General features: G+C 45.5%; 1 protein-coding gene across 1 annotated transcript in view; it reads right to left on the bottom strand.

Annotated features, from left to right (window-relative positions):
* The window catches only part of LOC135510735 (actin filament-associated protein 1-like), a 57,825-nt gene that overhangs the window by 22,413 nt on the left and 12,455 nt on the right, over positions 1–22,957 (bottom strand). Inside the window, exons 4-6 of the mRNA XM_064931900.1 lie at positions 5,694–5,802; positions 5,298–5,515; positions 4,976–5,155 (exon numbers count right to left, since the gene is read on the bottom strand). Of these exons, the coding sequence (XP_064787972.1) occupies positions 4,976–5,155; positions 5,298–5,515; positions 5,694–5,802 (507 nt within the window). The remainder of the gene's footprint in view (positions 1–4,975; positions 5,156–5,297; positions 5,516–5,693; positions 5,803–22,957) is intronic.

The following is a 22,957-nucleotide window of genomic DNA, read 5'->3' as shown; positions in this document are numbered from 1 at the left end:
ACACACAAACAACCCTCAAAACTCACACACACACACACACACACACACACACCCCTTCAAAACCATCCGCGTCTGTCCCCGCGGTGGAGTTCTTCTCAGCGTCTCTGCTCACCACAGTTCATTGGCTTTGGCTGGGAGCGAACATAATTGGCTCTGCAGGGAAATTACAGGCTGTGGCTGGGCTCCATGGTTTTGGCCCTAGCCAGAGCGTTGCTGGAACGATTGGGACAGACATGAACTAAATGTCTCCCTATCTGCCATCAGGGAGAGGCAAATCACACAGTTTATATGATATTATACAGATAAAATCAAATCAAATGTTATTGGTCACACACATATTTAACATATGCTATTGCGGGTGTGGCGAAATGCTTGGGTTTTGGGTTGGGTTTGGAGGGCTTAAGGACTTTCGTCATCTGCCAATAGAGGGGTGTTTTGTTATATCTGGGAGAATACTCTTCATATATGCTTCACATCAATCTAGTGCCATACACATTTGTGGCATATAACTGGAAAATATTCTTCTCTGCTGAATCTGTGAATGGCAATGTTCTTATTGTGAGTGACAATCCATACTATACTGCATGTACATGGATAAAGATCCATGGTGTAAAGGAACACCTAGGTGAGAATGCTGTTCATTGACTATAGCTCAGCGTTCAACAGCTCAAAGCTCATCAATAAGCTAATGATCCTGGGACTAAACACCGCCCTCTGCAACTGGATCCTGGACTTCCTGACGGGCCGCCCCCAGGTGGTAAGAGTAGGCAACAACACATTTGTCACGCTGATCAACAACACTGGGGCCCCTCAGAGGTGTGTACTTAGTCCCCTACTGTACTCTCTGTTCACCCATGACTGGCCAAACACGACTCCAACACCATCATTAAGTTTGCTGACGACACAGTGGTAGGCCTGATCGCAGACAACGATGAGACAGCCTATAGGGAGAAGGTCAGAGACCTGGCAGTGTGGTGCCAGGACAACAACCTCTCCCTCAATGTGAGCAAGACAAAAGAGCTGACCGCGGCCTACAGGAAAAGGTGGACCGAACAGGCCGCCATTAACATCGACGGGGCTGTAGTGGAGCGTGTCGAGAGCTTCAAGTTGCTTGGTATCCACATCACCAACGAACTATCATGGTCCAAACACCTTTTCCCCCTCCGAAGACTGAAAAGATTTGGCATGGTTTCACATATCCTCAAAAGTTCTATAGCTTTACCATCGAGAGCATCCTGACCGGTTGCATCACTGCTTGGTATGGCAACTGCTTGGTATCTGACCGTAAGGCGCTACAAAGGGTAGTGCGTACGGCCCAGTACATCACTGGAGCCAAGCTTCCTGCCATCCACGACCTATACAATAGGCGTGTCAGAGGAAAGCCCAAAAAATTGTCAGAGACTCCAGCCACCCAAGTCATAGACTGTTTTCTCTGCTACTGCTTGGCAAGCGGTACCGGACCAAAAGACTCCTCAACAGCTTCTACCCCCAAACCAGTTATTCAAATGGACACCGGACTATTTACATTGCCCCCCCCCTATTTGTTTTGTACACTGCTGCTACTTGCTGTTTATTACCTATGCATAGTCATTTCACCCCTACCTACATGTTCAAATGACCTTGACTAACGAGTACCCCCGCACATTGACTCGGTACCGGTACCCCCGCATACAGCCTCGTTATTATTGTAGTGTGTTACTTTTTATTATTTTTTACTTTAATTTATTTGGTAAATATTTTCTTAACTCTTCTTGAACTGCACTGTTGGTTAAGGGCTTGTGAGTAAGCATTTCAAAGGTAAGGTCTACACTTGTTGTATTCGGCACATTTGACAAATAAAGTGTGATTTGATGTGTACACATACAGGCATCCGCACTCTCGTGCAGGACACCGGTGTTGCCAAACGTCGAGTGGCCCCAATGCAAAATGATTTCAGAGGAAGCATTTCAGGCAACACTGGCAGCAAAGGACAATCATAAGAGCCTGACTGGGATAGGACTTGAACAGTGATTATAGAGCGAGACTGAGTGTAAACAGGCAACACACAGTGTGAGACGCCAAGCAGCCACTGCAGACCAGTAATCATATGACATGCAACATTATATCTCACCAGGCCTGCTTGCAGAAACAAGGGGATAATTACCACAAGACGAAAGAGAGGGAGGAGGAGAATAAGAGGAGGAAGAGAAAGATTACTAGCATTGGCCAAGTAGAGAAGAGGAAGAAAAGCAGGTAATGTCGAAGACGAGCGCTACAGAGACAAAGGAGAGATGAGGTAAGGGAACAAGGAGAAAAATATCAAATTCACGAGACCAAAAGGCACTGGAAAGGATTAGAAAGGTAGTAGCAACCCTATATGGACCTTTAGATTCCATACACAGTTCATTAGCCACACAATTTCTGGATTTCACATTAGTAAACTGTTTTGGTGCGCCTCAAGGCTCCGTTCTAGTCCCGTCTCCATTTACCAATGTAGTCTTACATGACTCCGTTCTTTACAGGGACATGGTATTGGATCATAATCCTCCGACTAGGGTGGTATTTATCGGATATCTTTTATATCCATTATTCCATCTTTAATGTGAAATGCAAGAGTGATTATTATCGAAGCTCTGTGTCTCTGGATGGAGAAACAGAGTAGGGGAGACAGGGAGACAGAGAGAGAGACAGAGACAGAGAGAGACAGAGACAGAGAGAGACAGAGACAGAGAGAGAGACAGAGAGAGAGACAGAGAGAGACAGAGAGAGGAAAAGAGAGAGACAGAGAGAGGAAAAGAGAGAGCGTGGGGGGAAGAGTGAGAAAGACAGAGCAAGCTAGAAAGAAAGAAAGACAAAAACTAAGGAAAGACAAAGAAACAGAGAAAGAGAGAGAAACAGATCCCTTTTATTCTAGGGTCCTAGGCAATATCTAGCCCTAACATCCAAACACATGCTCCACACTCTAATCTTTTTGGCTCTGTGAGCTGCTCAAACACCCCCAGGCGTAACTGTATGCAGAGCAGGCCAAGAGAATATCTCCTCCCTCACTGTACAGTTAATCATGCGAAGGTAAAATATGTGACTTCATTCCAATCCATCCACTCTATGCTCCTGTTTTGGGGTACGTCGAACCACGGCCAGCCGGGCCTCATAATTGAGCGCACTGATTGCAAGAGTCATCGGGCATGAAAAAGTAAGCATATGTCAATTAAGTAAACTAAAAACAGAGAGATTGTTTGGGGTGAGGGTGAAAGGCATATGCGTTTATGCCGTGCTCATGTGTATCGGTTCAATGCCGTTTTAAAGTGAATTTTAACAGACACCTGACGAAATATGCAACAATGTCCTGTCTCGAGCGATAATTATGGATGTTGTTGTTCGGTTTGTATATCTGCACAGTCCAGTACTTCTGCTCACAGGTACCTCGGCGCTACCCTAGAGTGCTGCTTTGCTGCAGCAAATCAATAAACAACCACATTTACCATAGGAAGGATTAATCAAATCAGAATAAAAATATCAGACTAATCCCCTTTTTTCACTGCGGACATAAAGCTCTATAGAGGCCCACCATAGACACAGGTTGACTTTTATTGGGATGATTCTTGTCCTGGAGGCAGAACTGAGCGATTTCCGCTAGATGGACCAGCTGCAAAGGCTAAATTGGCTATATTGAAAGAATTCAGAAAAACTACAATTAGGGATAACAGTGGGGTTCAAATCAAATCACACTTTTATTCATCACATGCTTGTAAACAACAGGTGTAGACTAACAGTGAAATGCTTACTCACTGACCCTTCTCAACAATGCAGAGAGAAAGAAATGTAATGGGAGGTTACGGTGGGGGTTTAAAATCAGATTGTATGACTTTGTGGATGTGCCAGCAAGTGACCACTGCAGAACTGCCTCCAGAACAAGATCCATGCCAAAAAAAACGCTAACTTGCGAAATCTTAGGCCTCTTGGTTTTTTTAAAAACGGGACCCTCTTCAACAAAGGTTTTCACAGACCGGTGTGCTGTATGAAAAGGTTTCAAAAAAAGGGCCCTGTCGGTAAACTACAGAGCAGGAAATGTAATTGGCAGGAGCAGCATTCAGCAACTGGAGCAATGAAAAAACAAAAGGGGAAAAGGGGGTCTTAAAATAGCAGCACAATGGGTTTTCAACGATAAACAACGGCTTCCAAGGGGAATCTCAGGAAAGCAAGAGGTGGGGGGTTGTAGCGTATGTGTGTAAGTGCATGTGTGTTTCTTTCAATTTGAACCCCCATGGCCTCTTCCATACTGCGATTGAAATGGAATAGCTCAAAGGCCTTTGGAATAACATACGGGGGGGGGGCAGAGGGGAAACTAAAAAGAACAGGTCTTTGTTTGATGTCAGCAGGATGGTTTGCTTTGCGGGCTTGTCGGAGTCCCCGGGAGAGGCGGGGCTGAGAGGGAGATCTGAGAGAGACGGCTCTACAAATACTAAGCAAACATCCTGACATTAGAGTGCAGACATCAGAAACACCTGTTCAAAATAACCATCTGGGCCCTAATACAATACCAGAAAGAAAAGTCCATCCGCTAAGGCAAAACAATGGGGACGTTATTCTCATAATATGATTATGTTATAAGTAATCTCTCCCCTTAAAAAAAAACACCCAGTGGCGTACTGTACCTCTGGACAGACATTCCAGAAGAATCATGCTTCAGGATTGATGGGAAATACACTCGGTCCTGTTCTCACTCCAAAAGAGTGCACTGGACAGGGTGACCCCTCTTCATAGAACCAGTCCGTTTCTGATTTACCCAACTTGTCAGTGTATCCAATACACACATTAGTCTGGCACTCAATGGTGTTGCGGTAACTTGGGACCCTCGTCTGACAGCAAACCTCCGTAGCTAACCTCTGTAACATCCTAATTGGTGTCTCGGGTCATTCCGTTACCCCTGGACCACTCGGTCTACAATAGTGCGCCGCTGTAATGTCATAATCTGTGTCTCGGGTAATTGTGTTACCTTGAGCCACTCCTCAGCCTGCTCTTTGCTCTGCACGGCCAGGACCAGGGCATCTGCTCCCTGGTGCACGATCTTCAGCTCGTGTTTCTTCTTCTTGCCGTCCTTGGGGACGTGTGTGATGCTGCAGCCTGATAACACTAGCTCCATCTGGGGCGCCTGGTCTTTAGATGACTTGTAGCACTGGAGGAGGGAGGAGGAGAGAGAGAGAGAGAGAGGTCAATGAACCAGTGGATCAAGTTTTTGTGTGCGTCTCCGGGTGCGCGTGGCTATTGATGTGTGAAGGTGACAGTGTGTCTCTCTGTGGCTGTGCGTGCGTCCGTACCAGCAGCTTGTTGTCCTTGATGACACAGAGCAGCTTGGTCCACTGGCCGAAGCGTTTCTTGCGCAGCAGGAAGGCACAGATGCGTGCGTCCTTGACGAGATCCATGGAGGCCTCCTCGCTTGGCCATTGGTGTCGCATCTTCTTCCCTCTACCCTTCCCGTCCTCCTCCTCCTCGTCATACGACTCATACGAACTGCTCATCTGGTCCGAATCGTAGTCTGAGAGATCGTTGAGGGATAATAAAATGTAAGATATTGACTGCAGGGGCCGGGTGTCGGTGCATTGTGAGTGAACCTGTGTTCAGTCCTCACTTTAGCTTTCCAAGTGTGTTTTTCGTTGTCTCGTGTGTGTTTGTGTGTATTCACATGGATGTGCGTTTGTGTTTTGTACACTTACTGGAGGTGATGTATTCTGGGGCTTTTCCAGGACTGAGGGGGACGGCCTCTTCATAGTAGCCCTCTGGGAGAGACGAGCTGGGGAGAGGAGGAGGCCCGTTGTCTGGAGGCTGGAGGAAACACAGGGAGAGAGTGGGATTGGTTAGAGAGTTATTGGTTACGATGCACTGTGTGTTAGAGCGTGACAGGCAGGGCGCAAACACAGGAAGTAGCTACTTCGGAGGGTCCCTTTAGCGGAACTTCAAAGATTAAGTGTGACCCCCGTCTATATGGTGGCCATCTTATCTCGAGGTCATCAATGAGACAACGGGAGGAAGGGATTCATTTAGTAATCAGCTGAGTTGACCCATGATTGGCTTTGTCACAGCACCGTGGAGGCAATCAACAGGTAAATCATTTTCACTAAGATGTGATGCTTTTCCACTTAGGCAATAACACTGGGGAGGGGGTAGAGGGAGAGAGAGAGAAGATCAAGAGAGAGAGAGAGAGAGAGAAGGAGATCGAGAGAGAGAGAGAGAGAGAAGGAGATCGAGAGAGAGAGAGGAGGAGATCGAGAGAGAGAGAGAGAGAGAGAGGGAGATCGAGAGAGAGAGAGAGAGAGAGAGAGAGAGAGAGAGAGAGAGAGAGAAAAGAAGAAGAGGGGAGTAGGATGGAAAATAACACTTCTTTGTTGTCTTCCCCACTTAGCTAACTAGGGCGCGAGGAGAAACTAACTCACGCGCTGGGGTCTTTGCCTTCGGCTCTTAAAATAACATAATTGCGGCAATAAAAATCTAATCTCTCCAAGTGCATGGAAATAAATGTCTTCGTTGACATTTAATGTGGGGATTTGAGCATTCCCAGAGTTGGTCTTCACCCAGAGTGAGAGAGTACAGAGAGAGAGAGAGAGAGAACAGAGAGAGAGAGAGAGAGAGAACAGAGAGAGAGAGAGAGAACAGAGAGAACAGAGAGAGAGAGAACAGAGAGAGTACAGAGAGAGAGAGATAACAGAGAGAGAGAGAGAACAGAGAGAGAGAGAGAACAGAGAGAGTACAGAGAGAGAGAGTACAGAGAGAGAACAGAGAGAGTACAGAGAGAGAGAGAACAGAGAGAGAGAGAACAGAGAGAGAGAGAGAACAGAGAGAGAGAGAGAACAGAGAGAGTACAGAGAGAGAGAGAGAACAGAGAGAGTACAGAGAGAGAGAGAACAGAGAGAGTATAGAGAGAACAGAGAGAGAAATAGAGAGAACAGAGAGAGAAATAGAGAGAGAGAGAGAGAGAGAGAGAGAGAGAGAGAGAGAGAGAGAGAGAGAGATAAGCAATTATGGCTGGTGACGCCAATAAAGTCCCAGCAACACCCCCTCCCCCCATCCCTTTTTTTTATCATGGAACGGTCCGCTCTAATTTCAGCAGCTGCCGTTTTCTCCACCGGTGGAGGGTTTTAAGGGGGAAATCCACCAGCGTTGTGAGACGCCAGCACTATGGGCCGTTGATCGCGGCCGCTCCCAAAAAGGCGCCAACCGACGTCACATCCATGTCCCCATCGTCATGGCAACATGGATATACGTGGCTAGTCACAGGGGGGGGGGGGCATAAAAACATGTTGGTGTTGTGGTTTTCTTACAGTGCAGAGCTATGTCAAAATGTATTTGTTACAGTGTAATCAGCAAAGCATTTATACTGGACACGTGAGCGAGCCCTATAGAGAGAGAGAGAGCGAGATAGAAGGAAATCATAAGACACACAGTAGTGTTAGGAAGTGGGGCAATCCATCCATCAGGTCTGAGTTGACCATATTTATACATATAGATAGGGGAATCTATATGCAATGTCAATACGATGACTCTACACTACACTCATTAACCCAAAGGGAAATTGTAGAAGAACCAGCAGTGTTTAGGCCATAGACACTGGCATGCTAGTTGCCATAGTTGTAGCTAGAAACTAGGGTAAAAGTGTCAAATAGGATTATTACCAATCTGCAGCCCGTCTCTAATAACACTCAGCCACTCTGTCTCGGCCCAGGCAAACCCCAGAGACAAACACTAACCACTAATGATAAACACAAATTCATCACAGTGTGCATTTCAGCACCAAAATGATTCCTCAGTCTTTCTGCCTATGTCTTTACACCCTCCCCTCATCCTTCTACAGTATTTACGCCCTTCATCTATCCATCTACACTCCCTTTCTGTCCATGTATGTTTTTTTTTTAAACCTACCTGACTTGCCGAGTTAAATAAAAGGTTAAGAACAAATTATTATTTACAACGACGGCCTACACCGGCCAAACCCGGACGACGCTTGGCCAAATGTGCACCGCCCTATGGGACTCCCAATCACGGCCGTTTATGATATAGCCTGGATTCGAACCAGGGTGTCTGTAGTGACACCTCTAGCACTGAGATGCATTGCCTTAGACCGCTGCGCCACTCTGGAGCCCCCCTGCCTCCTCCTAGTGTTATCTCCTAAGTGGAAGTATGTACTCCCTATCTTGTATCTACCCTCGCTCTCCATCTACCCTCTCCCTCCCTCTCTCCTCATCTACCCTCTCCCTCCCTCTCTCCCCATCTACCCTCTCCCTCTACCTTCTCCCTCCCTCGCTCTCAGTCTACCCTCGCTCTCCCCGTCTACCCTCTCCCCGTCTACCCTCTCTATCCTCTCTCTCTCCATCTATCCTCTCTCTCTCCATCTATCCTCTCTCTCTCCATCTATCCTCTCTCTCCATCTATCCTCTCTCTCTCCATCTATCCTCTCTCTCTCCATCTACCCTCTCTCTCTCCATCTACCTATACTCCCCCTCTCTCTGTCCATCTAACCTCTCCCTCCATCTATGTATACTCCCCCTCTCTCTGTCCATCTACCCTCACCATCGCCCCTCTCTCTGTCCATCTACCCTCCCCGTCTCCCTTTGTCTATATATTCCCTTTCCATCTAGAACTTTAACTCCAAGCAATGGCTCGACCCCAAAACCTCATCATATTTCCTCTGGGAAAGAGTGCTTTGTGGTGAACTCATTTTCTGGCAAGGTCACTGGCCCACTAAACTCCACAGATGCTCCCCCCACCCCTCCTGACCCTCCCAGAAACTTCCCCACTGCACCAAAGGAGGAAGAGAGAAAGAAAGAAAGTTGAGTGAGTGAGTGGAAGACTTCAAAATCAAGAAAGAAAAAATGTTCAGCCTTGACATTTGAACAATAAGCTCTGGTAAAATACATCCACTTGGCATTTTACCTTAAAACACAAAAGCTGGAGGTTGTGTTTGTGTTCGTGTGGTGGACTGCTTGGACTGTTGATGTTGGAAGGCCATAACCTCTCAGCAGTATCAGAATGTGCTCATTTCCTTCTTAGAGCATGTTAGCAACAATAGCAGCATTAATAACTCTCCAGACTTGAAAGTTTTAGATTTGCGTTTTCAAACGCAATTGAAATTACTTAAAATGGAGATTGGAGTTGTGACCCCATCACTCTACTATGAGAGGTATTCAGGGTCTGGTCAAGTGCATTGGACACACACACACTAACACAAGCATCCGTGCAATCACGCACGCACGCACACACACACACACCCACACACACACACACACACACACACACACACACACACACACACACACACACACACACACACACACACACACACACACACACACACACCTACATTTCGAACAGCCTGTTCGCATCCCAGAAATAATCTGGCTTGACGAATCACACGATCCGACTAACAGAATGCATTGTGGTCCAAGTGAATTCCAGCCTCTGATTGACCGTAAACAAACACCATCCGTAAACACCACAGAGGTGTCGGATCCAGATCGCTGTCTACACGCTAATTAGCACTAATCATTAGCATCTTGTTCAGCTGATCCTTACGCTGTACGCATGCAGTTCCAAACAAACACTGAAAGTATTGAACTATTGAACCAAGTTCTCCTATAGATGCATATGGCCTTGAACCCACCAATTCCGTTCCACATCCCAAAGCTATCTGCATAATACACTCCTATTGTGAATTCCCACCCATGTATCTTTTAGATGAACAGATCTGTGCATGTGATGCCCTTAAACGCAGCAATTTCCCCAATTCCAGGGAGCAGCCCATGTGTAATTAGGGAGCAGCAGTGAGGGAGGCCTGACTGTCCTTGGTTTGGAGACAATGTGGGGGAGATTTTTGTCTTTCTAGCCTGGGCTTAGCTCTCCATACCGCCATCCATTCTCTGTCTGTCTGCGTAGGAGGGGTAGTCAGTGTTGTGTCAATGTTTTTGCTGTCGTGGGAGTTGTGGGAACACAGAGGGGACAGAAGCAGGCTGACTCGCAGTTTGTCTGAGAAAGACTTCCCAAGATGCTTTGGGGTTTCTATCCATTTAGGTTGAGGGACTCTAGCGATTGCTTCTCCATACACTATATAATAAAAACTACGTAGACACCCCTTCAAATGAATGGTTTTGGCTATTTCAGCCACACCTGTTGCTGACAGGTGTATAAAATCGAGCACACAGCCTTGCAATCTCCAAAGACAAACATTGATAGTAGAATGGCCTCAATGAAGAGCTGTGACTTTCAATGTGGCACCATCATCGGAATCCACCTTTTCAATAAGTCAGTTCGTAAAATTCTTGCCCTGCTAGAGCTGCCCGGGTCAACTGTAAGCGCCGTTAGTCTAGGAGCAACAATAGCTCATGAAGTGGTAGGCCACACAAGCTCACAGAATGGGACCGCCGAGTGCTGAAGCATGTAATGCGTCAAAATAATCTATCCTTGGTTGTAACAGTCACTACGAGATCCAAACTGCCTCTGGAAGCTGACGTGTCCGTCGGGAGCTTCATGAAATAGATGTCCATGGCCGAGCAGCCACACACAAGTCTAAGATCACCATGCGCAATGCCACGCGTCGGCTAGAGCGGTGTAAAGCTTGCCGCCATTGGACTCTGGGGTAGTTGAAACGCGTTCCCTGGAAATGACGATTCACGCCATCTGGCAGTCCGACCGACGAATCTGGGTTTGGCGGATGCCAGAACGCTACCTGCCTGAATGCATAGCGCCAACTGTAAAGTTTGGTGGATAATGAATAATGGTCTGGGGCCTTGTTTCATGGTTCAGACTAGGCCATTAATTCCAGTGAAGGGAAATCTTAACGCTACAGCATACAATGACATTCTAGATGATTCTTTACTTCCAACATTGTGTCAACAGTTTGGTCAAGGCCCTTTCCTGTTTCAGCATGACAATGCCCCCGTGCACAAAGCCAGGTCAATACAGAAATGGTTAAATCGAGATAGGTGTGGAAGAACTTGACTGCCCTGCACAGAGCCCTGACCTCAACTCCATCGAACACCTTGGGATGAATTGGAACACCGACTGCGAGCCAGGCCTAATCGCCCAACATCAGTGCCCGACCTCAATAATGCTGAATAAAATCAACTCCCCGCAGCAATGTTCCAACATCTAGTGGAAAGCCTTCCCAGAAGAGTGAAGGCTGTTAGAGCAGCAAAGGGGGGACCAACTCAATATTAATGTCCATGATTTTGGAATGAGATGTTTGACGAGCAGGTGTCCACATACTTTTGGTCATGAAGTGAAGTGAATATTTTAAAAAAAACTTTAATTTTTGGAGTTAGAAATTACATATACCAATTAATTCTTGAAGAATATAACATACATTTTAAAGAGACTCGTGTCTATAATTCTCTTTTTTCTTGGTTTTAATTTAGTTATAGTAGTGTCAAAAGCTGGCCAACATACTTTGTATGAGCCCATGGTGAACAACAACACGTGTTTTCTTCCATCTCATTCTCCATGACCCTGCCATTCCTATTCTGATATGGGTCCAGTCAAGTGCAGCCAACTTTAATCTGAGCTTTTCTGCTTACTAAATATGGAGGTCATATCTCTGCCAGCCCCTGCAGCAGTTGGGGTCATCAGTGCATCTAAACCAAACAGGAGGGGGGAGAATTACTGATACGCATTGCGTGTGCATTCACATATGCATGCACACACACACACACACACACACACATGGATCATGGAGTCGTGCTAAGGCAGCACTTCACGGCGTATCAAACTGACTTCTGGGCCTCTGAGCCTTTTGCCTGGCCTTAGTGAACTCGCATGCACTGTAGGAACAAAAACAGTCTGAAGCACGCCTACCCGCTCTCCATATGAAACTGCCCCTGGCGGTTGAAGGATGGTGAATAGTCCATTGTGTCTGAGAGAAACTCAAACCGGACTTCTACAGATTAGTCACTAGCGCACTCATACCAGTCCAAGAGCTTCTTGAACACGCACACTCATGAAGACGCCCACGTCCAGCTACTCTCACTCATGCACACACACCATACCAGTGGTTGGTGTGAAAAAAGCACCCTCAGCTGGATCCAAAAACCCAGCACTCCTCCCTTTCAGAACAAGCATGGCCACTGATTCATGTTCACTGATGCTAATCTACGTGTTACACCAAACTGTTTTTACACGACCTGCCCATATTAGTGGAACCTCAGCAAACCCTTGTACCAGTTCCCATTCTGAATTCTATTCTCTCCCTCCCTCCTTCCCTCCCTCCCTCCCTCCCTATTTTCCTGGGAATGGGAGTGGGGGATAAGTCTGTGTTTCTAGGCAGGTGTGCTCGTGCAGGCAGCCGGAGCGGATGTGCCAGTCTGAATGCCGAGAAGGGAAAAACCCAGCACAAGAGAAACAAGCATTGAGGGAGTGTGGAGCAGAGGAGTGATAGGAAACTTCCAGACCTCCACACCTCTTCCCCTCTTTCTGCCACCTCACAATGAGGTGTGAATATGGGCCAGAGGGAGGGGAGGGGTCCGGTGCAATGCACCCCCAAAAAAAATGTTGGGGGTACTGAGCAAAGTCTGCTGAGCGCAAACGTTGTGAAAACGATGTGCAACGTTCAGCGGGTTTACTGTGAACACTGAGGCTGTACCCGCTTTAAGTTGACATTTTAACAGTGGCCAAGTATGCTACTGTGACTATTTGATAATAATGTGAGCCTACCAGAGTGGCCTACCATCAAAAACAATGGAGAAAATGCATCCAATAACATTTTTAACATTGAAATAGCTGTTTTATCATTCAGCCTACAGTAGCAGCCAATGTGTGGTGTTCAACGTAGGACTACATTCCATGAGACTTCTGAAAAAACACGTGCAGGGCTTGACATTAACCTGTTTATCCCCTTGTCCTTCAGACATGGAGGTAAGTGAAAATGTTGTGTTGTTTGATGCAATAAACCATTTTACAAAATAAAATGCATTATTATTCCCATACCAATATTACAGCGAATCAGACAAATTATGCTACCCTCTGCCTATTGGCTACTTAGCTTATTCAAGACTGTCTCAAAATTCAACACTGCCCCTTTAAGACAAAAACGCTTTTCAAAGATGTCTAGAAATGTATGTTTTGTGTTCTTGTAGGAAGCAATCACTCCCCTGTTGCTGACTACAAATGATTTATTATGGGGCTAATAACTTACTAACTAGTAAAGGATATGAACAAAATGTGCACAAGTAAATGTGCACACATGCAGCTCTTGCTTGAACTCAAAACAATCACATCTACTCACAACTGCTCATGCTGTGAACACAGTCCAGTTCAAAATAAATGGCAAGGATCCATATGGCAAAGGCCTATTTGCATATAGGCCTACTGCAGCTCTGATTGGTTATGCTGCACCAGTTTGTGTAGAGTACGGGCTGAGTCATGTATGTCAGTGCGATAGAATCCTACTACGATGCATTCTGCCGAAAACAAAATCTCTTGTATAGTTCATTTTGTTTCGGTATCTTAATCCGATCACAATTGCCACAGTAAAGGGAAATGTTGATAGTGTTAACAGAGAAAACTCTAGAACAGTGGTCACCAACCTTTTGAGTCAACATCACTTCCTGGTTCAAAACCGAAATCTACCACTCAGATTTTCTTTTAACATGACTTAAAAAATGTAAGCCTATGCAACATGAACCAATTAAAAACAGTACTGTAGCAATTAGGTTTGTGCAGTAAGCTATAGGCCCAATACATTATCACTGCATATAGGCTTTCCTTGAATTGCCCTGCCATTGCACTGTTGTTTGGGATTTAAAAAATATATAATATTTCAAACTTTGAGGTAGGCTATGTGATCACACCGGGAATAGAGCCGTTGTTGTATTACTTGTGAGGCACAGCTAAGTGAGCATACACTTTACAGGAGGCTGGTGGCACCTTAATTCGGGAGAATTGACTTGTGGTAATGGCTGGAGCGGTTTCCATGTGTTTGATGCCATTTCATTTGCTCTGATCCGGCCATTATTAATGAGCTCTTCTCCCCTCAGCAGCCTGCTGTGATTAATTAACTTTTTATTTCACTGTGCTGATGGTGCCTGCATCTGATGGTCAGTCTCAGAGTAGGGAGAGAGCAGAAGATTGAGGGTCCGCCTCTCTACATCCCTCCGCTCTCCCTTTCCTCCACAGACACAAACCAAAAATGGACACCGTCTTCCAGCTGATGGCAAAACTTGAGGCACACCACATTATTTCTGCCTCATGCACCAATTCATGCCGTTACTCCTAGGAACATGAGAAAGTGAAATATTCCTCGATATTAAAAAAGACCCAAGCCACTAATAATAACAACAACGCAAGCCTGTAGATACACTGTCCTACTCATTCATTCCTGCTGCACCGCTTGTTGTAGCGCTGAGCGGAAATAGAAAGAACGCGCATTTTACGGATTATAAAAGTGTTGAATACAAAGTGTTGACAGTGCTGAGTAAGAACGTAAACATGAACTAACTCATGAAAACAGCAGCTCTTTGCCGTATTCGTTGACAGTCTCTCTCTCTCGTCATGGTTTTAAAATCTCACAGTATTAACTCTGATGTAGCTTTCTTTTATGCCTGCTACGTTACTGCAGACACGGTAATCGGAGCCTCCGATTGGCCAACCGTAGACCTATAGTGCACTTGATTTGCTCTCCGGGCCTTCCAGGAAGGCAGAGTTTGTACCTTCAGACACATGAAATGGTTCAAAATGGCAACAGTTGAATCAGGTGTACCTACCGCCATCAGACCCAAGACAAATAAAAAAAGAAACAAGGCTTTATCATTGGGTTTTTTACAGATATATTTGGCGATCGACTAGGGAATGCCTTAGAGATTGACGATCGACCTGTTGGTGACCACTGCTCTACAAAGTTGATACGTTTAATCTTGTGCTTCTCTCCGTGGGCTGATATTTCTTCTGTGTGGCAGTCTCGGGGCTACTGCGCACCCACACAGCTTACAGGGAACATTGGTCAGGGGTAGAGCCTGTGATAGAGGGGCCGAGAAGGCCCCTGCTTTTGTTGGACAGCCCCCTGAGTGTCTGTTTGGGCTGGAATGGACTTTGCCTATTGTACTGGGAGAGAGCTGGCATAGTGAAACAGGCACACACACTCACATACTCATTCACTCCGAACACACATCCCCACTCACATACCGAACAGACCCTCACTTACTTAGTCACACAGGAAGCTTGGTCCTTGCCAACTACCTACAGTCAGTCGTCATTCAGTTAGTTTAAGAGAGAGCTCCCATTCACCGAGTCAAATACGTATTCAGCTAGATCTTAATGCTTTGTTTTACTCCGTTTTAGAGGCAGTGTGAGTTTTCGCTTAGTTTCTTTATATAGTCAGTTAGATCACATCATCGATGGGAATAGAGAGAGACTTGGCCCTATAAAAACGGTCTTTGAAAACGTTTTGGGGGAAAAGGAGCGAAATTGGTTTTCCATTTGTGCTCCAGTTTTCAGGGAAACTTTTTCCAAAAGAGTTTATACGCATAAAGACCCATGGAGGTTGGTGACTCTTCACGCCACGGTCCCATCACGTGATCTTTTAAAAGTGTCACTGCTCGTCATGAGATTTCCTTACCGTAATAAAAAACGTGATTAAAAAAATTGAGATTTACAGCTTGTTGTGTCGTTTCCACAGAGACGTGGGAGCTGTTTCATTGTGGATTTGTTGTTCTGTGTCAACAGTAAATCATATTTAATTGCCTTTGTCCATGACACAATATGATGGTGAGGTGACTGCATTTAACTGTGGTTAGACCATCCACCAAGTATGGGAAGTCCACTGAGAAACTAATGCCCAAGCAAGTGATGGCAGGGCCAATTTTGCCTAAATTGGCCATCAATACCACAGTATATTGAAACGAACACCCCAAACCAAATCACAAGCAACTAACTAAATGGGTGAATTGATTAATTGGGAAGTGATTGATTCAGCTCCAGGCTCATACTGTGTACGCACATCAAGGCTTCATTTAGAATGGTGACATTGTTACATGCCAGCACTAAATGTATCTCTCTTTTAGGTTAGAATTGGATTGACCAAATACAGAAGAATTGGGCTTATCCAACCACAACACAGCAATGGCCATTGTGACAAGACTATTGGCTTTCAAGTGGTTGTTGTTAGCAATTCTTATCAGTAATGTTCTTTCTTTTCAACCCCCCACAAGGTTTTCAACAATTCAGACACTTGCAAAAAGAGACCCCTTTAAATAGTACTGAAGACCAACTCAGTACACGGTAGGGATAGGAATGTGTGTATGTATAGAGTTCCACGTGTGGAAACGTTCTACAGTAGACTGACATGAAGGAATCACACAGAGAAGAAGAAAAATAATCAAGGAACTCACAAACACAGTGGGAGAGTGATTCCACTGTGTGAGTATTTTTGTGTGTGCATGTGTGTGTCTACACTAACTCGGACACAAAGCCCTCGGCCGAGACACATATTTATCTTAACGAGCGCTTGGGGAGGAAACGAGGAGGAGGAGCGAGTTGTCTCAGTCAGGAGTTGAGATATAGCGAGAGAGAGCGAGAGAGAGAGCGAGAGAGAGCGAGAGAGAGCGAGACAGACAGACAGACAGACAGACAGACAGACAGACAGACAGACAGACAGACAGACAGAGTGGGAGAGAAAGGCAAATTAAACACAAATGGAGCTCGTCTGCCTCAGAGAGACAAACACAGCCAGGCAGAGTGGAGTGGATAACCGAGTGGACTGGAGAACGGAGTGTGTGGCTGTGTGTGTAAGAGGAAGATAGTGTATATGCTCTGACTGTAAACACAAAACTATGTGGACACCCCTTCAAATTTGTGGATTCAGCTATTTCAGACCCACCAATTGCTGACGGGTGTATAAAATCGAGTACACAGTCATGCAATCTCCATAGACAAACATTGGCAGTAGAATGGCCTTACTGAAGAGCTCAGTGACTTTCAACGTAACACCGTCATTGGATGCCACTTTTCTAACAAGTCAGTTCGGCAAATTTCTGCCCTGCTAGAGCTGGCCCGGTCAATTGTAAGTGCTGTTATTGTGAAGTGGAAACATCTAGGAGCAACAACAGCTCAGCCGCGAAGTGTAGTGATGAATCACGCTTCACCATCCGGCAGTTTGATGGACGATTCAGAGTTTGGTGGATGTCAGGAGAACGCTACCTGCCCGAATGCATCATGCCAACTGTAAAGTTTGGTGGAGGAGGAATAATGGCATTCTAGACAACTCTGTGCTTCCAACTTTGTGGCAACAGTTTGGGGAAGGCCCTTTCCTATTTCAGCATGACAATGCCACTGGGCAAGTGAGGTCCATAAAGAAATGGTTTGTCGGGATCATTGTGGAAGAACTTGACTGGCCTATACAGAGCCCTGACCTCAACTCCATCAAACATCTTTGGGATGAATTGGAACGCCGACTGCAAGCCAGGCCCAATCGCCCAACACCAGTGCCAGACCTCACTAATGCTATTGTGGCTGAATGTAAGCAAGTCCCTGCAGCAATGTTCCAACATCTAGTGTAAAGCCTTCCCAGAAGAGTGGAGCTCCATATTAATGCCCATGATTTTGGAATGAGATGTTGGACGAGCAGCTGTCCACAGACTTTTGGTCGTGTATCTCTGTATGTCCACGTACAAATATATGTATATCGGGCGTGTGTATGCGAACAAGAAAGAGAAAATGTGTGTGTATGAGTGGTTCTCTATGAAAATGTGTGTAGGGGGTGGCTGGGTTGATTTGGGGAGAGGAGGAGGTGAGGTGTGTGGGGGGGGGGGGACTCGCCAACATCAACACAGATGGAATTCATTTGTCTCAGCAGCAGGCCTGGCTAGGCTTGCCCCATACTCTCCTGCATCGAACTGGGATGGAGCAGCACCACTCTCAAACCCACACTCCATGCAATGTATCTGAGAGCAACTGAGGCTGGGCCATTCATCTGGCTCAAAGTAATGACATCAAATAGAGACACATGTACATGCCTAACAACCTGTGTGATGGCTATCGGTAAGGGTCAAGGTGTAGACTGAAACCCTGCTGTTGAAACACCACTGGGAGCGTAGCCGAGAGAAAAAAGGGAGAGCGAGAGATAGAGAGAGACAGAGAGAGATAGGATGGACTGTTCCCACGAGGTTTCAGTCAGTCTGTGTCAATCTGAACGCCTGGTGGCAATTATGACTGCCTAATCACGGCCAGCTGTGTGTGTGTGTGTGTGTGTGTGTGTGTGTGTGTGTGTGTGTGTGTGTGTGTGTGTGTGTGTGTGTGTGTGTGTGTGTGTGTGTGTGTGTGTGTGTGTGTGTGAGAAACATGGGAGTACAAGAGTAAAGAAACTCCCCCTTCATCCTCTGTCTGATACACAGATTTATGAGGTGAGGGTTGGATAGTGTTGCAGTGTATACCAAAACTGCTATACTTTTCCAATACAAGAACATTAAACATTTTGTTACTTGTAGTACTTCTGTCAAATGTGTCTCACGTCACATAGGCATTGTGAGGATGGAGTCTGTCTGGTCATTAGACTGAATCTTCTCACGGGGGCTGTATAGCTCGCCAGGCTGCACTTGCACAAGCCATTTTTGAGCAGCAAGCAAAGGGAGAGAAAATGCAGACAGCATGGCTCCTTCAAAGGGAAACATCATCCCTTGTTGACAACACTGGCTGCAGAAGCCAACTATGGGAATACATTTATTACAGATTAGCCCACCAAACAACTAAGCAAAAGGTGTTACAAAGCAGAGCAGCGCAAGGGAGGGTTAGTTCCAAAACATTTTTTAAAAAATGTACACATGACATTTGCATTGTAGCGTTGTCATTCTATGAAAATTTGAATTATGTTTGAGTGACAATGACATGAAAATATATTCAGCGTGACATTTGTGAGCATTATAAAATGATTAGACAACTCAAAAGGCCCGTAGCCACTAGCCAGCCAGCAGCCCTGGGCGAAACGTTGCACCCTGGGAAGTGAATTGCACTCTGAGAATAGTACTATGATGTGTAAAGTGTTTTTCTATGGCCTATGATCTAATGAGCTTCAAAGTGTGTTTTGTGTCATTTTGGAACTAAACTATTCATTTTATACATTCAATTATTTAGATGTAATGAATTATATGTCTAATGAATGTCATTTGACACGATATTATGGCCATAGATTAGCAAATTAACACTGATATGTATCAAACTACATGTAAAAAAATATTTAGACATAATTGGTTTGGCATAAGAACAATGTAAGGTATTCTGTTATTTAATATAGTGTTTTTTTTTTGCAAGAATTTGAATATAGAATATATTCTATTTGTTCTACCAGTTATCAACATTTTGTTCAATGTAAAACATTTTTTTTTTAAAGCCCAGTGGTTATTCTGTGTCTTTAGCTAATATGTTATTTATTTTTGCCCTGGTATTGTTTCAGCATCGAGTATCATTTTGGTATTGAGTACAATTTCAGTATCAAGTATTAATATACTAAACTGGGTATAAAAGTCCAAAATCTGGTATCGTGACAACACTGGTTATAGGTACTTTTAAAATGACTCAAGAAGCCCCTGCACTTAGTGAGAGTGCGTGAGTGTGCGTATATACCCTGAGTACTGCCAGTGACTGAAGGTCAGAGAAGGGCCCTGTTCTTCAAAGATAATTCAATAAAAATCCAAATAACTTCACAGATCCTCTTTGTAAAGAGTTTGAAACACGGTTTCCCATGCTTGTTCAATGAACCATAAACAATGAATGAACATGCACCTGTGGAACGGTCTTTAAGACACTAACAGTTTACAGACGGTAGGCAATCAAGGTCACAGTTATGAAAACTTGGGACACTAAAGAGGCCTTTCTACTGACTCTGAAAACACCAAATAAAGATGCCCAGGGTCCCTGCTCATCTGCGTGAACGTGCCTTAGGCATGCTGCAAGGAGGCATGAGGACTGCAGATGTGGCCAGGGCAATAAATTGCAATGTCCGTACTGTGAGACGCCTAAGACAGTGCTACAGGGACACAGGACGGACAGCTGATCGTCCTCGCAGTGGCAGACCACGTGTAACATTGAGATTTAAAATCTCTTTTTCAAGAGCGTCCTGGCCAAGATAGGCAGCACCAAGTCATTACAAAAATTAAATTACAAAAACAACAACTGCCTTGAGTTACACCAGGAACGCACAATCCCAGTGCTCAAACTGTCCGCAATAGGCCGAGAGAAGCTGGACTGAGGGCTTGTAGGCCTGTTGTAAGGCAGGTCCTCACCAGACATCACCGGCAACAATGTTGCCTATGGGCACAAACCCACCGTCGCTGACCAGACAGGACTGGGAAAAAAGTGCTCGTCACTGACGAGCCGCGGTTGTGTGTCACCAGGGGTGATGGTCGGATTTGCGTTTATCGTCGAAGGATTGAGCATTACACCGAGGCCTGTACTCTGGAGCGGGATTGATTTGGAGTGGAGGGTCCATCATGGTCTGGGGCGGTGTGTAACAGCATCATCGGACTGAGCTTGCAGCCATTGCAGGCAATCTCAACGCTATGCGTTACAGGGAAGACATCCTCGTCCATCATGTGGTACCCTTCCTGCAGGCTCCTCCTGACATGACCCTCCAGCATGACAATGCCACCAGCCGTACTGCTCGTTCTGTGTATGATTTCTTGCAAGACAGGAGTGTCAGTGTTCTGCCATGGCCAGCGAAGAGCCCGGATCTCAATACCATTGAGCATGTCTGGGACCTGTTTGATTGGAGGGTGAGGGCTAGGGCCATTCCCCCATAAAATGCCCGGGAACTTGCAGGTTCCTTGGTGGAAGAGTGGAGTAACATATCACAGCAAGAACTGGCAAATCTGGTGCAGTCCATGAGGAGGAGATGCACTGCAGTACTTAATGCAGCTGGTGGCCACACCAGATACTGACTTATTTTGAACCCCCCTTTGTTCAGGGACACATTCTATTTCTGTTAGTCACATGCCTGTGCAACTTGTTCAGTTTATGTCTTGTTATGTTCATACAAATATTTACACATGTTAAGTTTGCTGAAAATAAACGCAGTTGACAATGAGAGGATGCTTCTTTTTTTGCTTAGTTCATTCTATGTTTCCAATAAAAAAAACTAAGAGATCTAAGTATCCAGATCCCTCTCTACACATGGAACAGTTTCCATCCTCACCCCTGCAGCCTCAAGAAACTCACTCTGTCTACAACCGACATTAACCGTTGACAATTTTTTCCTCAAGACTTTCATTTCCTGGAAGTAGGGCTCTGAGTTTTACCTGACACCCTGACCATGTGACCTGGTTAGGAAAACTCCTGTCCTGGAGTTAAGAGCCCTTAGCCTGGTTAAACCAGACTGGGACCTGTACTCACCAAGTGAAACAATGGTTTCACAGGTTTAACCCGGCTACAGGGCCGTACCCTTGTTTACTATACTATCTACTAAGACAAGCACTAAGCACCCTCTATTCTACAGTCTGCATGTTAACAGGAGTGGGATAGGGTCGTGACACTGTGTTGACGAACAACCATTTCATTGATCAATGCATTCCTGTCTGGCCCTGACTGAGGACAGTGTTAGACTGGAATCACAGAAAACTGGGGCTACTGTGTGGGAATGAGCAAGAGAAGGGAACTCTTAATGGGGTTGAGCTCATTCAAGGCCTCAGGTTTCAAAAATGTTTGCAGTGGTGAAGAAATCGTCACATGAACACCTCCAATATGCTGTCGCTCTCTTGAGCATACACACAAAGTACTCTCTCATACATTTTCCCTAACACACAACACACACACACACACACACACACGAGGGGAAGCCTGCTGGGTGGTTCAAAGTGAGGTTGACTTGGCTGGTTGGAATAAAATGCCCCAATCTTTGTCTATCTGATTAACAGATATCCTGTAAGGGTCTCCTGACCCCTAATGATATTAGAGCCTGTGTGTGTGTGTGTGTGTGTGTGTGTGTGTGTGTGTGTGTGTGTGTGTGTGTGTGTGTGTGTGTGTGTGTGTGTGTGTGTGTGTGTGTGTGTGTGTGTGTGTACGCTGTGGGGAAAGGGTCAATAAAAAGTCAACTGCCCTGGCACAAATAACAATTCTTTAGCGACAGCGGTCCTTGCCTCTATCAACAGTCTCTTTCTCTGCTAATCGCTACGAGAACCTAACTAAATGCCACCCATGTGACCATCATACCTCTTCTGTAGTGACTGAGAGGGTCTGTGTTAGCATGTTAGAGGACCTTGCTAAAGGATGCTATTATGCTTATTCTAGAAATTTCAGGACTGCTGACCCGACACAATGCTATGCACTGAGTGCACAAAACATTAGGAACACTTGCTCTTCCCATGACATACGAGACTGACCAGGTGAATCTAGGTGAAAGCTACTATATGATCCCTCATTGATGTCACCTGTTAAATCCACTTCAAATCAGTTTAGATGAAGGGGAGGAGACAGGATAAAGAAGGATTTTTAAGCTTTGAGACAATTGAGACATGGATTGTTTATGTGTGCCATTCAGATTGTGAATGGACAAGACAAAATATGTAATTGCCCTTGAACGGGGTTAGGTAGTAGGTGCCAGGCGCACCGGTTTTGAGTGTGTCGAGAACTGCAAAGCTGCTGGATTCTTCACGCTCAACAGTTTCCTGTGTGTATCAAGAATGGTCCACCACCCAAAGAACATCCAGCCAACTTGACACAACTGTGGGAAGCACTGGAATCAACATGGGCCAGTATCCTTGTGGAACACTTTCGAACACCGTGTCAAGTACATGCTGCGACAAATTGAGGCTGTTCTGAGGGGGAGGGGTACAATAATGGGATTTGAGTCTCAATTCTTATTACATTTATTATTCCTCCCCCTCTCGCTAACATACAGTATTACCTACAGGGATGGAGAAGACAGAGTTACCAAGGGAGAGAGAGAGGGAGAGAACATTGGAGCGAGATTAAATGTTTGTGAACTGAAACCAAAGACGGTTGGAAAAAAAACACCACA

The sequence above is a fragment of the Oncorhynchus masou genome, chromosome 23 (genome assembly GCF_036934945.1).
Source record: "Oncorhynchus masou masou isolate Uvic2021 chromosome 23, UVic_Omas_1.1, whole genome shotgun sequence".
Taxonomy (NCBI): Eukaryota; Metazoa; Chordata; class Actinopteri; order Salmoniformes; family Salmonidae; genus Oncorhynchus; species Oncorhynchus masou.
Note: the sequence above shows the minus strand (reverse complement) of the source record. Positions and strands in the feature narration are given on the sequence as shown.